This window comes from Pavona decussata, unplaced genomic scaffold (assembly GCF_977016875.1).
Source record: "Pavona decussata unplaced genomic scaffold, jaPavDecu1.1 SCAFFOLD_24, whole genome shotgun sequence".
Lineage (NCBI taxonomy): Eukaryota > Metazoa > Cnidaria > Anthozoa > Scleractinia > Agariciidae > Pavona > Pavona decussata.
In genome coordinates, this window is record NW_028145447.1 from 716,488 (window position 1) to 730,141 (window position 13,654).

General features: G+C 39.6%; 2 protein-coding genes across 2 annotated transcripts; one reads left to right on the forward strand and one right to left on the reverse strand.

Moving 5' to 3' along the window:
• Positions 1–801: 801 nt before the first annotated feature.
• On the forward strand, positions 802–9,568 carry LOC146485884 (protein Cryzl2-like). The gene is made up of 13 exons (XM_085102824.1): positions 802–1,041; positions 1,575–1,671; positions 2,572–2,630; positions 3,607–3,672; positions 3,956–4,065; positions 4,373–4,454; positions 5,359–5,454; positions 6,341–6,423; positions 6,935–6,992; positions 7,480–7,519; positions 7,615–7,628; positions 8,537–8,656; positions 9,223–9,568. Exons 1-13 carry the CDS (start codon positions 844–846, stop codon positions 9,289–9,291), a joined length of 1,092 nt encoding a protein of 363 aa, XP_084958950.1. The 5' UTR covers positions 802–843; the 3' UTR covers positions 9,292–9,568.
• Positions 9,569–9,859: 291 nt separating this feature from the next.
• On the reverse strand, positions 9,860–13,633 carry LOC146485885 (mitochondrial import inner membrane translocase subunit Tim17-B-like). The gene is made up of 6 exons (XM_085102825.1): positions 13,526–13,633; positions 13,238–13,337; positions 11,947–12,004; positions 11,458–11,586; positions 10,802–10,912; positions 9,860–10,694 (listed from the first exon to the last, which is right to left on the reverse strand). The coding sequence occupies exons 1-6, from the start codon at positions 13,549–13,551 to the stop codon at positions 10,588–10,590; spliced, it is 531 nt and encodes a 176-aa protein (XP_084958951.1). The 5' UTR covers positions 13,552–13,633; the 3' UTR covers positions 9,860–10,587.
• Between the last annotated feature and the right edge of the window lie 21 nt (positions 13,634–13,654).

A 13,654-nucleotide genomic window follows, 5' to 3' on the forward strand; every position in this document is an offset into this window, starting at 1 on the left:
ACGCGCCCCTCCTGACACGTGTAACTCGCACTCCGCGCTTTCCTCGTCCTTGCCTCCGCTCGCCTGCAAAACGCAAAAAAAGTAAAATTAATAAATAAATAACGCCTGTTCGGCAGGCTAACTTAATACTCCAGTTTTTCCGACTACAATGCACGGGATACTCGCAAAAAGTCACTAAAATGCTCAAAAATGCCCAGATTGTAGGATCGTTCAGTATATAGACGGACATTGCGGGGATGAATTGGTACATACCTCGGCTGTGAGTTGTATAGAAACTATTAAACACGAGCCACATGCTGAAAAATGCAATCATTCGAAAGGCGCGATACCCGTTGGTCTACCCAAACGGGAAACGGGCCACAATCCCTTCCTCGTACCAGACTTCTCACAGTTTCTGGAATGGGGATTTTCCGCTGGTGTGGTCAGTACAGTCAACCCCCTTTATTGCGGACACCCTCGGGACCTCGAGTTAGTGTCCTTAATAGCGAGAGTCCGTAATAGCAGGAATTTATTTCATTCAGACGTCTGTAATTTATTTTTGCCGGGGATTTAGCTGCTGTCCGTATTATCGGGTGTCCGCAATCTGGCGAGGTGTCTGCAAGGCAAGAGTTGACTGAAGTGTGAATATTGTAGTTGTCCGACTCTATGTTCACATTCTTGTCGCTAGAAAGGGATCACCTTGCAATATTGTCTCGTGTGGGGAAAGTCATTTACGATTTGAAAAGAATTCCCCACATGAATCTCCAAATAACAGGCTCTCCTGTCCTCTGCTCTCCTCCCCTCCCTTCTCCTTCCCAAAGAAGAAAACAGTGAAAGACTGGGAACGATAAACTTTAAACCAACATGGCGGCGTTTCGAACAGTTCCAGAAAGACTTCTGCGTCCATTTGCAGGAACAGTTTCTGCAAGAAGCCGCGAATTTCTTGCTCCTAATTCCTTCGTAGGCAAACCAAGAATGTATCGTGCTGTGCTGTGCAAAGAGCTGGGGAAACCACTGGTGGTAGAGGAAGTTCCTGCAACAGAGAAACTCAAAGCTTCTCAGGTTAGGATTGAATGGGTGCCATTGTTTAAGAGCTGGGTGCAAGTAGATAGCTAGTTTCATTATATAGGGAGATAAAGCCTGTATTTGAGCGTAGTTCACAGCTCTGTATGTCTGTTTCCACAGCAGCAAAATGGTTTAAGCTCTTTAAGCAATGTTATAATGTTGCAGGTGCAACTCCCCACCCCCACCCCACCCCTCCCCTCCCCTGGCAGTTTCCTGGTTTTGTACTCCGTTTCCCTCCAAACAGATATGGTAATTACTCCCAAAACAAACGGGAATGAATTTTTTAAATTCATTCTTTCTTGAGGCATGACAAGCACTGTATTTTTTAAGTGATTCTATTTTGCCAAACATAAGGAAACTCCCTAGATTCATCTGTCAATTGGACCAAACCTGAGATCCGAGCCCTTCTTCACATGTATGCTGAGTTTTCAGATTAATCTTTAACCTATAACTTGCAGTTTGGACTATAATGAGTGGTTTTACAACTACAAGCTGCATTTTGGTCTTCGTTTCTTCATATTTGTTTCCAGGTTAGAATTGCTGTTCATAGCTGCGGCATAAACTTTGCTGACATACTGATGTGTCTTGGAAAATACCAAGAAAAACCACCACTACCATTTATACCAGGTGAAAGAATTTTCCTCTGCCCCACTTTTTTTGCTTAACCTGGAGTCTTCTTATTGCCAGGCAGCATTTCATGTAGGATACGCCGAAGATCTTCGGCATGGGTTTGAAGAGCGCTCGGCATACTGGCGTACGATCGAAGTCGTTGGCGTACAGCTGGTGTATATCTTGTGGCGAAAACTATAGGAATATTGTATAAAGGCTTTTGCATAAGCCTGCCTGCATAGACTGTAGTAAGCAGTACAATCCTCAAAATAGCTAAAAAATAAATTTACTTGAACAGACCCCAAACATGTCGGTGCCAAAGTGATTCAGTTACCTGCATGACATGATTTACCCAAGTGACCAGGCTATAGATCGCGATTTTGCCATGCTAATCTCCCGCACAAAATCGCTGGCCTGCCAACCAAGGCGCCATCCTGGAAAGTAATTCCGCTGGTCACATTGATCAAGATACTGAAGATGGGACCCAAACTGCAAAGGGTCTGGGAATGAGTTTACTTAAGCCCCAATTTACCAGTATAGACTAGTATTACCAGGCGGCTTGGCGAGGAATTAAGACGTCCTTGGCGTACCCTCGGCGTGACGTTAACGCGGAATGCACCCTGGTCTTATTGGGGGAGGGGAGGGAAAGAGAACAGTGGGGATAGGATGGGATTTTCAAGAGGTTACTTTCCCTGAGAAGGGGTTCAACATTCATTCTTTTCAAGAGGTGTTTGTTTGGGAATGAAATTTGGATTGATTTGCAGAAGTGGATTAAATTTTAGCAGTATCTCTGAGTCTCAAATTTACTATTGGCCACACCTTAATCTTGGGTGCAGGTTTGTTGCCCAAAACTTGAAGCTACTGCTGTTTGAGATCACTATAACATATCTCTCTTCATGTAACCCTTTTTGTAAACAGGAAGTGAAATTGCTGGAGAAGTGATTGAAACTGGAGAGGGGGTCAAGCTGCTTTCCAAGGTGCATACTTCAATATAGTAGATAGTTGCACAGTTACACAAGTTATTAGCATTATGAGGGCAAGCTTGTAGTTTCTATCAGCTGTTAGTTTGTGATGGGTGAAGATCAAAGTTTATGATAGAAACCAAGAGCAAGCCATTAAATTGTTTGGCCTTTCCCTATAATTTAAATAGCTGTATGTTGCGGCCTTCAATGGCATTACAAAAATATAGTTACATGTAATTATTAAATGTGTTTGACTCTTGTGATCTTCTGAATTGTTCAGAAGATTGCGAGCATTTGTAAGACTTGGACAAACGTGTGTATGATTGAATGATTGGCACCCCTTCAGTCTCGGAAGATTATGGTGTTGTGCTTTGAACCAGGTGGTTCAGGAACAGCGTCTGGTGTGGCTGGAGAGGCCGATTCGAGAGTGGCAGTCTCTAATCCACACTGGGAGCAGATGACTAGTGTGTCACTGATCGGTCTCCCTGACTTCGGACCTTCCTTTTTTGTCTCTTTGCCTCAGTTTACACAGTCTGCCTCTAAGTCGAGTGATCAGAGGCCAAGGTTTCCCATCTGTTGAGGTCAATTTCCAAGGCCTTCAGATCCCTTTTGTAGACATCTTTGTAGCGCAGCTGTGGTCTGCCTGTGGGGTGCTTTCCCTACACTAGTTCTCCAAGAAGAGGAGAAAACAAAGAGAAATGTAATACTGTAACTAACCTATGTAGTGTCAATATCAATATGAATATTTTCATCCACCCCTCCCCATACTGTTTGATTATTATTTTTGCTGCAAAGGTAACAGGTTTTGGAATTTTCAGTTGGGTGAGGTGGGCCAAACTCAAAGAAAAACCTTTTGTGAGAGGGGTGAGGATGTTTTATGTAACAACACGTTATATTACTACTGTATGTTAGACTATAGCAGAACACGAGAGATTTGATTAAAATTCTATTTACTTAATTTTAAACTATTATTTTGTTGATTGATTGCCAGGGCGACAGGGTATTTGGAATCACAATGCTAGGTGGATTTTCTGAAGAATGTGTGGTGGAACAAAGTGTAAGACATAGTTTGTTTTGTTAGATAAAAAATGGTTCCTTGATCCTGTCATATTGTATCAAACAAAAAGGTTTCGTTTTCAGGATCAAAATTTATATTGAAATACAAGCTTTTGGTTCCGTTTGATAGTTTGTTTTGTTTTTAATCAAACTTACTGTACCTAGATCTTGACCTACTGGTAACCTTGTTTCCTTGGCCAGTGGAAGGTTAATTAATTGGAAATGACATTAAATTTTGGCTGAGATTACCGTTGGCAGTGATTATTAAATATTGTTGTTTACAGGGTCTGTGGAAGATTCCGCCCAGCGTTAGCTTTAGTCAGGCTGCTGCTCTTACAGTATCGTATGGTACAGCTTATGTGGGACTCATTAACAAGGCCAACACACAGCCTGGGTAAAGCATAATAATGATTGAATTATTGGGCTTTCATGTAAACTACAGTAGAAGCTTTTATAATTCATTCAAACCATCAAGTTTTCAAGACTCCTGATTCTTTGAACCAAAAGTTGCTTCTTTTGGAGTTGCTATGGTCAAATTCCCCCCCCCCCCCCCCCTGATTCAAACCAAATGCAGTTTCCCTAGGAGATATGAAAAATCGGTATTGCTGTAGTTGAATGGGCTCAAATGCCAGCACAACTTACAATAGTTGCAATGTCAGATAAAAGTATTTTAATTTTCTTAATTATTTATTGGTTTTCAGCCAGACAGTATTGGTGACAGCCGCTGCTGGTGCCCTCGGCTTGGCCACAGTTGATATCGCAGCAAATGCACTTGGAGCAAAGGTTTGTTGTTGTTTATTGATAAGTGGCTGATAGTGGCTTAAAAATTATCCATATTTATATTGCAGGTGGACTACTCTGGTTTTAGGTCAAACATGTTCTGTGTCGGCCTTGATTGAATTATTTTGTGATCTGTATTATTTATCTAGTAGGTAAAATATCTTCTCAACCTAGTTTACACCAAAAATGGAAGTCAGTTGTCAACCTAAGTTAAAAATTGGGATCCTGTTTGTTGGGGGGGGGGGGGGGTAGTGGGGGGTCATCATCAACCATAACCTAACCTAACCTAACCTAACCCTTGTCTCCCTTCCCTAATTCTCATTGACTATCTCCCCTTGATCACTGCTATATACAATGTATCTGCTCTGACATCTAACAGGAATACCCTGTTAATTGAAGGGGTGCCTGGAAAAAAACCTTATAATAAGTGACTTGACTGATACATTGCTAAATTCTCCTTCCAAATTACCTTGTATTCAGTTGTCAAACAAAAGGAGAATTTGGCTATACATTAAAAGTTACTTAGGGCCTTACATATTCCATCTTCATCATCATCATCATCATCATCATATCTTTATTTACCCTCGGATTTACAGAGTAGCTTAATGCAGCTAATATCTCCGAGCATTTACCCACCCAACCATGAGAGTATACACATAAAGACCAGACCACATCACCGGGAACTACGTCCCCTACTCTTTGCGAACAGTGAGTGGGTTCTTTAACGTCCCACAGAGTTATTTACAAACAAGGGTTGTGAGACGGGGCCTACGGTTTATCGTCCTTATCCGAACCCCCTCAATTACCCCTTCAATTAACTCTGACATGTGGGTCAAACTTGTACCCTTTTGTAGGGCAGTATATATTTTTATGGCTTTAATCACAGCAACTTTGACTTTTTCTTCAGGTTATTGGAGCTGCCAGTAAGGACAAAGTAGGCATTGTTAGAGATATGGGAGCCTCTGCCACCATCGACTACAGTAGTGAGAGTATTAAAGACAGGGTCAGTGTGATTATTCTGTGGGCCTGCTATTGGTCACATAAATTTATGTACAAATATATGCTAAAATATGCATTTTGTGTATTTATCCGGGGGGGGGGGGGGGGTACTTCCTTATAAGAGGCTAATGGGGATGTGCCGCTGGATAGGGTCACATTTTCACGACTGGATTGACTAGAATGGGGTTGCATTTTCAATAGAGTTACTAGAATGGGGTCGCACATTTTCAGATGTTTGGGGTAAGAAAATTCTATTAAGTAGGGATTCAAAATGGTCTTGGTTAAAAAGTTCATAAAAAGTTGTTGTTTATTAAATGTAACAATCACCTAGCATTACATTCCATTCTTGAAAGTAGATGCATAAATAGAAAGTGACTTAGTTGGGATCGCGAAAATTACATTTTTCCCCAAAAGTGACTAAGATGGGGTCTGTAACTGGCCACAAAATAGACTATAATGGGACAGGGGCTCTGAGAGGCCAGTGGCACATACCCAGCAAAACTGGCCCCAAGTACCCCCCCCTGGTATTTATATGCAAATTTGTGTAAAATTAATGTTTTACGTAGTGTTTTACTGGGTTTAAAACCATGAGGCGCAGCCAAGTGGTTTTAGACCCGATAAAACACATGCTGCAAGTTTTTTGAATGGCTTCAAAAACATTCCTGGAAAAGCATTCGTGTGCCAATAGAGTTGACTTTATAATAATTATGCTTAATTAGCATACAAGAAAAGCACCACATTCTAATGAGGAGTGTTTAATCATTTGATAGGTCAATGGGCTTATGAATTTAGTAATGAGTTTTTGAAGAATAAATTTATACCATATGGAATTTAATAATTTGCACTGGTTGTCAGATATTTATAATAAATAACATTTGATGCTGTTTCAGGTCAAAGAATTCACAGGAGGAAAAGGAGCGAATGTAGTAATGGAAGCTGTTGGCGGAAAGGTTTTTACAGAATCTTTGAAAAGGTGACATGGTCCTCTTTAAGTACAGCATACTCAGTGATAATTTTATGCTATTAAAGACTTCTGCAGGTAGAATTGCTTTTGTGGAATTGATTGATATAGCCACAGGTTCACCACATAGCTGGAAATTACCGGTAAGTTAAGTAATTAAGTTTCTGTGTCATGAAACAACAAGGAGTATTACTACTGCCCACTTGATGGGATGTTGGTGCATCACAGGATACACAGTATGTTCAGCAAGTAGGATGTACTGTCTATTCTTTCACAGGATACACAGCATGTTCAGCGACTATGGGATGCTAGCCCACCACAGGATTCCAATTTATTACCCTTGCCAAGATTTTCCCACATAGTCATAAACTGCGCAAAAATTCTTCTGTGTTAGAGGGTATCATCCTTAAACATGGCAATACATGTACATCTTTCTTCAGAGTATGACTGTAATTAAGTTATATTTTTGTTTAGGAACTGAGCTTTATGTATCATGTATCTTTTCCTGTTTTTTTTCCCGTAGTATTGCTTGGGGTGGAGTTATTTTGCCAGTTGGGTTTGCTTCAGGAGAGATACCACAGGTATTAAGATTTAACATGTACTGGTAACTTAAATATCACATTGCGTAGGATGGTTGGTCAAGGGATGGTCCCTACCTGGCTAGATAATTTAAACAAAATTAATTTTTGTTAACTCACTCATTGCTGAATATGAATTTACAGCAACACAATGGAATTTCATACATGCAGCACAATCTTTCTATCTATTATTATCACGTCGACTGGGTTGTACTCGCCCCAAGGTGTTGATGGCTGCTGGCCATTACATTTACAGTGGAACCTCTCCTTACGGACACCTCTCTAACATGGACAGTTCACTTGGTCCCTGAGAGACCGAAATCCATATAAAGCCTACCTCTCTAAAACGGACACCTCTATAATGCGGACACTTATCCCTGTCCCCTTAGTGTCCGTAATAAAGAGGTTCGACTGCAGTATTAGCAAATCACTTTAAAAAATGATCTTGAAAACCTGTTTGAAGTTATATAATTTCACATTTTTTTGGCAGATCCCAGCAAATATTCTGTTAGTAAAAAACTGCTCTGCAGGTAGGTCAAGATTTACATGGAGTTTCAGAGGTTTTGATTTTTGTCATAATTCAGTGGAGTTTTACATCCCAAATTTATCTTTTCTCTCTCCACAGCTGGTCTGTTTTGGGTAAGTATTCATAACTTTTATCTTTTGAATATGAATGTAACTATTTGTTTGCCTATGTAATGAAGGGCCTAGTACTTTTTAGATTTCTTTTTGTTGTTCAATGTCTTCAGAAAACATTCCCTGATAACAGATGCCTCTTTTCAGTTGTATTCGCTGAACTGACTGGCGCAAGGAAAAGAGACTTCTGCCCTGGGTAGAAATGGACTTCAATTCAACCGCTGTCCGTAGTTGTGGACGACGCTTACAAAACACATCCTCCCTGTATTGTTTGCTGACCTTATTTGAGCCTACTGTCTCTCGGGCAGTCGTTTACATTACTCTGCTGTCATTTAGTGAGCCCGCATAGTAACATGGCATCCCATGACTGTTCGGTCACCAGGTAACCATGGCGCATGTTCAACACAGTCCGTTTCGACCCAGGGCAAAGGTCTCTTTTCCTTGCGCCTGTCAGTTCAGCGAATACAACAGAAAAGAGACCTCTGCTAGCAGGGAACAGAAAACCTTGCCCCAGTGTTTTAACCACTACTTTGTGATGTGTTTATCTTGCTCATAAAATCATAGGTTTTCATTGCAAATGAAATGTAAAGCAGTGGATAAAACATTGGGGCAACATTTCCCGAAGGAAAAAATCCGGTGAATCTGAGCTAAAACAATAAAATGCAATAGGAAAAATACTAATCTATAGGCTGGAGTGGTTATACACAGAACACTTCAAATAATATTAAAAGGCCTTTGATCCATTGAAAGAAGGTACATGATAATAATTTTAGTAAAAAAGATTGGTAAATGTTATTCATGAATATTTGAGCAGCTTGAGCTTTCAGTCAAAAATTTTCACTTGTCTTAACCAGATTCCTGTAGACAGTATTTTAAGTTTTTTATTAACCTTTTTGTGGCTCTGCTTTCAGGGTGCACACGCAAAGCACAACCCTTTGTTGCTTAAAGAATCGGTGGATAAATCGCTAGAACTACTGGAGCAAGGAAAGCTAAAAGGACCTCACATTTCTGGAGAGTTTGAGCTAAATCAGGTATGTAGTGGCAAGTGTGTTCTCAAAGTCATTAAGGAGCTCAAGCAGCAACGATGGCAACAACAACAAAAACGTCACCTTAAAATATAACTTTATTTCATTATTTTGTGCTACTTCTTGATTATTTCAACTCGCTCAACTTCTACAGAAATGGCGAACTATCCAGGAACCAAATTGGTAGGAGTGGTGTACAAGTTAAGAAACAAAATAAAAAATTCACCGTCGTGTGCTCGCGTTCTCCAAAAAACCTAGAATTTGGTCATTTCATGTTGTTGTTTTGCATAGGACAGCGAAGAAATGTACCAAAATGTAAAACACGTGCAGAGTGATTGTTTTGCTCATTAAACCTAGTTTTGCGGCGTTGTCATCGCCGTCATCGTTGCTTAAGCTCCCTATTATATTTTACTCATCAAGTGACCAACTGATTAATGACACTATGTTGACAAACCGTGATGTTCAATGTAATGATCACCATAATTATCAAGATCTGCAGTTGAAGATACTGATTGCAACTTTCAGTAGTTTAAATTGTAACATTTCATTTGCTTCTCTTGTTTTGTTTTCAGGCAAATGAAGCTTTCAAATTTGTAATGGAGAGGAAATCAACAGGAAAAGTTGTAATAAGAACAAGATAGTTTTAAAGATAGCATTAAAAATGCAGATTATTTCAATGTAGTTTTTAATCAAATCAGTAGTATAGTAGTAGATTTCAAAGGGTTTGGTAGGTTATAGAGTAGAAAGTTTAACATTGTTACTGTAGACATGGTAAATATTATTAATCATACACTTTTACAACAGGTTTTTGTTATTTTTATATTCTTTACTATTAATATAAATTCCTTAATAGATGTCTAAATAAATCAACTAAATTAACTAAAATAACAGCTAAATTAACTTTCCACAAAAAGAAAATCTGTAGAGTTGAGCCAGAATACTGTTACCAGCACCAGACGGTAATGTCCAAAATACAAGGTTGGTGTGATATGATCTGTAGTCTCCGTACTTGGTCAATATAAGGATAGTTATAATGTAGGGCTCTTCTGTATTGGATCTTTTTACAAATCGCTATCAGAATTTAAAAATATCTGGAAAGAAATCAGTATTCTTTGGAAAGAAAGCAACACTTGCAGTTGTTTGGACATACATATCTTTTGGTGTTTGGAAGATAACAATTTGGCTGTACAAAAAGAGTGTGTTTGTATCATGGGTGGGGAGGGGTGGGAGAAAGGTGCAGAGGGGGCACCTCCCCCTCCCCACCACTGGGTAAACAGGTATTCTTTATTACCATAATAAGTTTCTCAGTATATTCATTCATTAGAATTCTTCAAACTGTTTGAAAAACAACACCCTAAATCTGCTATAAACTTGTCGACAAACATCACAAAATTAAATATATCTGAGAATCTCCATTAACCAAAGCAACTTGTACGTCTAAAATGTACAATAGAGTACAATCAATGACAAACTGTCGGACGTCAATCATAAAAATGATGCTTCTTATGTACAACTGTACATCAGTTTTGAATTAGCTTTCAACAACGTTCTGTGACCCTCCAAATAACTTAACCACTGTGAACATGAATTTCCCCAAATAGAAGTCTTTCGCAAGATGTAATGTCTAGCCGGCACACCTTGTAAGGTTGTCGCAGAAGAAAACTTCCTTGGAATCCAAAACTCACTACAGATGTTAAGAGCCAAGGCTGCGAACCATCAGGTGTACCAAGGCAAGATTCTTGTGCCCCATGGAATATGGAACTCCAGCTGAAAAAGCCTGTATATTCACTGTCACTGTTAACCAAATACTCTGTCATTCAAAATTTTCCTTCAGAAGCAAGCTGAAAGACTGTCTTGTAGCATTTCTTTTGTGAAATGTCATTAATAAAATGCACTTGACAATTAAAGTGTCCAAATTTATTATAGCGACGTTAACGTCATTGATACTGTGGTTGATAGTCGAACTCTGATCCTTGTGTTGCTTGCGGAGTTGGGTTGAATGGTTTGGGCGGAAGCTGTGCAGGGTCTGGTGGTTGCGGCATAACTAGAGGACAACAAACAACAGAATCAAAGCCTGGAAAACCATCGAGTGACAACAGAATATTGTATGGTACATGTATATTATCAAAAGTATTACTGTTAATGTCAAACCTGGTTTGAACTGATCTGCAGTCATTCTTGTGATACAGATTCCTATTCCTTCGATTAATGCTAACAGGATCGCTCCAACTGCTGCTGATCTAACCGCTGCGGAAGGTCCCCCTACAAACAACATGAACCAGTAATAGTTTAATTGGTGTCATCAGATTAATTGCAAGAAGAGAAGGCATGCCCAGAATTAATCCAAGAAAATATGCATTTTTATCTTGCGTAAAACATGTTAAAATGCATCTTCAACATTTTAATACATCCCAAGGATATATACCCACAGTTACTATTGCCTTGTAGACAAGAACAGTAAAAACGTCTAGTGCTACATTATATATGAATGTTTGCTTTATCAACACATGCAACAATACCATATAAATCCAGTTGTAGGTGCCCTCGATTATTTTACCATTTTGTTGTAACAATCAGGGCTACCATCAAGCTTTTGAGAAGCTGGCCCTATAGGTAACTTGGCCAGATGTAAACAAAAGAAAGTCTTCAATTTGTTGGTCTTTTTGTCATTTTCATACTCCAAGTACATGCAGCCAGCTATCTTTGCTGTAGTTACCATTTCAAAACAGCTGCTACCAGCTACAAAAGAGATTCCTGTCTGTGAATACTTCTTTGAAGTCTAGACACTCAAAGTTTGTGCGTGTTACCTCTTGCAGCCAGCACAGCTCCTGTGATTGCACCGCTTCCTATTGAATTCCAAGGATCTTCCTTGCCTCGTATACCCATCAAACAGCAGTCAAACGTGGAAAATAATCCTCCCCACACAGCAAAATTACCTGCAATGAGCAACATACATCAGAAACAAAGCTAAATGGCTAAGTCATGGACGCATCCAAAAATCTTTTGTCTGGAAAGATCAGAACATTTTATCAGTCAAAGGAGTTCACTCAAAGTTAAAAAAAAGGCATTTGTTAACTAGAAATGGTTATAGACCTCTGTCAGTCAGGGTCGTCCACAGGATGTGTGCCCTAGTGGACGGTCACACTGGCTGGAGTAGCGTCTTGTGTGGCTGAACAACATGAACTTGCCCTGAAATTCACTAAGGTTATTTCTGTGCCTCTCAACAACACAAAAATTCTGAGCTTCAACTTTCAAGCTACAATGTAAATAGAAAAAACAAAAACAAGATCACTGACCTCCAAGTACAGGTGCTCTTGTTTTAACTGCTGCTATGCTTCCATAAAATCTTGAACCCTGCAGAAAAGCCAGCGTTTATCAGAGTCGAACCTCTTGTAACGACTACTCATCTATAATTTTAACAAGATGTGCAATGAATGCCACTACTTATCACACACATAAAGGATATCCTCTTACTTTTGCCAATACTAAATCGTGAAGGCGATTTGGTTTTCGCAAAAGTAAGAGGATATCCTTACTGGCCAGCACGGATTGATGGTATTGAACAATTTCCAGTTGAAACTAAATGACTGAGGGTGATTTGTGTTATGTTCCTTGCATTGAAACAAAACAGATGTAAGATGCAGCATCACACAGTACATGTACTGTAAGATGATTTACAGTTTACACCTTTTCCTATGAGCTCAAAAATCAGGCCTTGTCTCTTACCCTACTAGCGTAACTCACTGCCTGGACATACCAAAATCAGGCTAGCTAATAAAAAGCAAGTCCAATTAGGACCTAGGCTGATATAAATCCATACAAACATGCTATCAAAATATCTTCTGGAATATGGTTTTTTAATGTATGGCATGAACAATACTGTTAGCATAGCTCTGTGGGAGTTCTGAAAAGATTAAGTATAATAATACTTTGCTGTGTAATATTACTACAGTCTAGAGTGAGTGGTGTGACGAGATGTCCATTGTCTAGATCAGCCAATCAGCATTAAGTTCAACCATGTGCTCTTGTCGTGTGTTCGTTTCAACAACATGGCCGTGTAGCCGAGTGCTTAGTTCTCAGAATAAAGTTCTGTTGAGTTTACTCTTTATCAACTGATTTATACATGGTGTCACAAGTGGTAAAGATGGTGGGGGGAAGGGGAGGGGTGGTTTTGGGAGGGCTTGCCTGACTCGCAAATTACACCATGCCTGTTGACCCCTGCATTTGTTGTTCTCAAGAGGAATGAACACACCCTGAAACATCATTATACTGTCCCATGGTGTACCAGTGGGGACAGCAATGTGTTTGTCGGCCTCAATCTAATTAAATTGGAATTCAATTTATAGGAACTTCATCTTGGAACGTCATTAGATATGATGGAACATCCCTTTGCTCCCAAGATGAGGACGAACAAATCTTAACATCTAGACGCTTAACTGACCCCATACATGAAGCTGATCGGACAATATTTAAGTTGTTTCAGTGGATAGTTACAGCAGCACTTGCATTATCGATTACTTTATGCACATTACACCGCTACAAATGACTGTAAAAACAACGAAACTTTAACACCAGTAGTTCACTTACAGACGGCGAATTTCTCCATCCTTTCATAAACGAAAAGATCCCTCCACCGATTGCCCCCATCGCGAAGGCACCACCACAATCATCGACAATTCTGTAAGGGCTACAAAAATTACATAAGCAGTTTAGGCAGGGAACACTTACTTCAGTTTGAAAACTCGGAATTGTCAGCCAAAAACAGTATGAGACGGGTCAAAAACTTAGATGGGCAGAGAGGAGTCATTAAATTTAACAAAATCGTATTTAGTTGAAAAACGGAACATTTTAACAGCCAAAAAAACATAAAATTACCAAGGTTCTCTTGCATATTCCTCCATCTTGTCTCACGCACGTTTTAGGCAGTTGTGACGCAATAGTTGCTACTTCGTTTTATCACAATATTTGATTGGCTAATAAATTATGACCAATCACAATTATTGT

Coding starts and splice junctions, on each gene's coding strand:
- LOC146485884 (XM_085102824.1), top strand. CDS start 844: ATGGCGGCGTTTCGAACAGTTCCAGAAAGACTTCTGCGTCCATTTGCA. Junction 6,993..7,479: donor CTTCAGGAGAGATACCACAG/GTATTAAGATTT, acceptor TTTTTTTGGCAG/ATCCCAGCAAATATTCTGTT. Junction 8,657..9,222: donor GAGAGTTTGAGCTAAATCAG/GTATGTAGTGGC, acceptor TTTTGTTTTCAG/GCAAATGAAGCTTTCAAATT.
- LOC146485885 (XM_085102825.1), bottom strand. CDS start 13,551: ATGGAGGAATATGCAAGAGAACCTTG. Junction 13,338..13,525: donor GAATATGCAAGAGAACCTTG/GTAATTTTATGT, acceptor TAATTTTTGTAG/CCCTTACAGAATTGTCGATG. Junction 12,005..13,237: donor GATGGAGAAATTCGCCGTCT/GTAAGTGAACTA, acceptor GCTTTTCTGCAG/GGTTCAAGATTTTATGGAAG.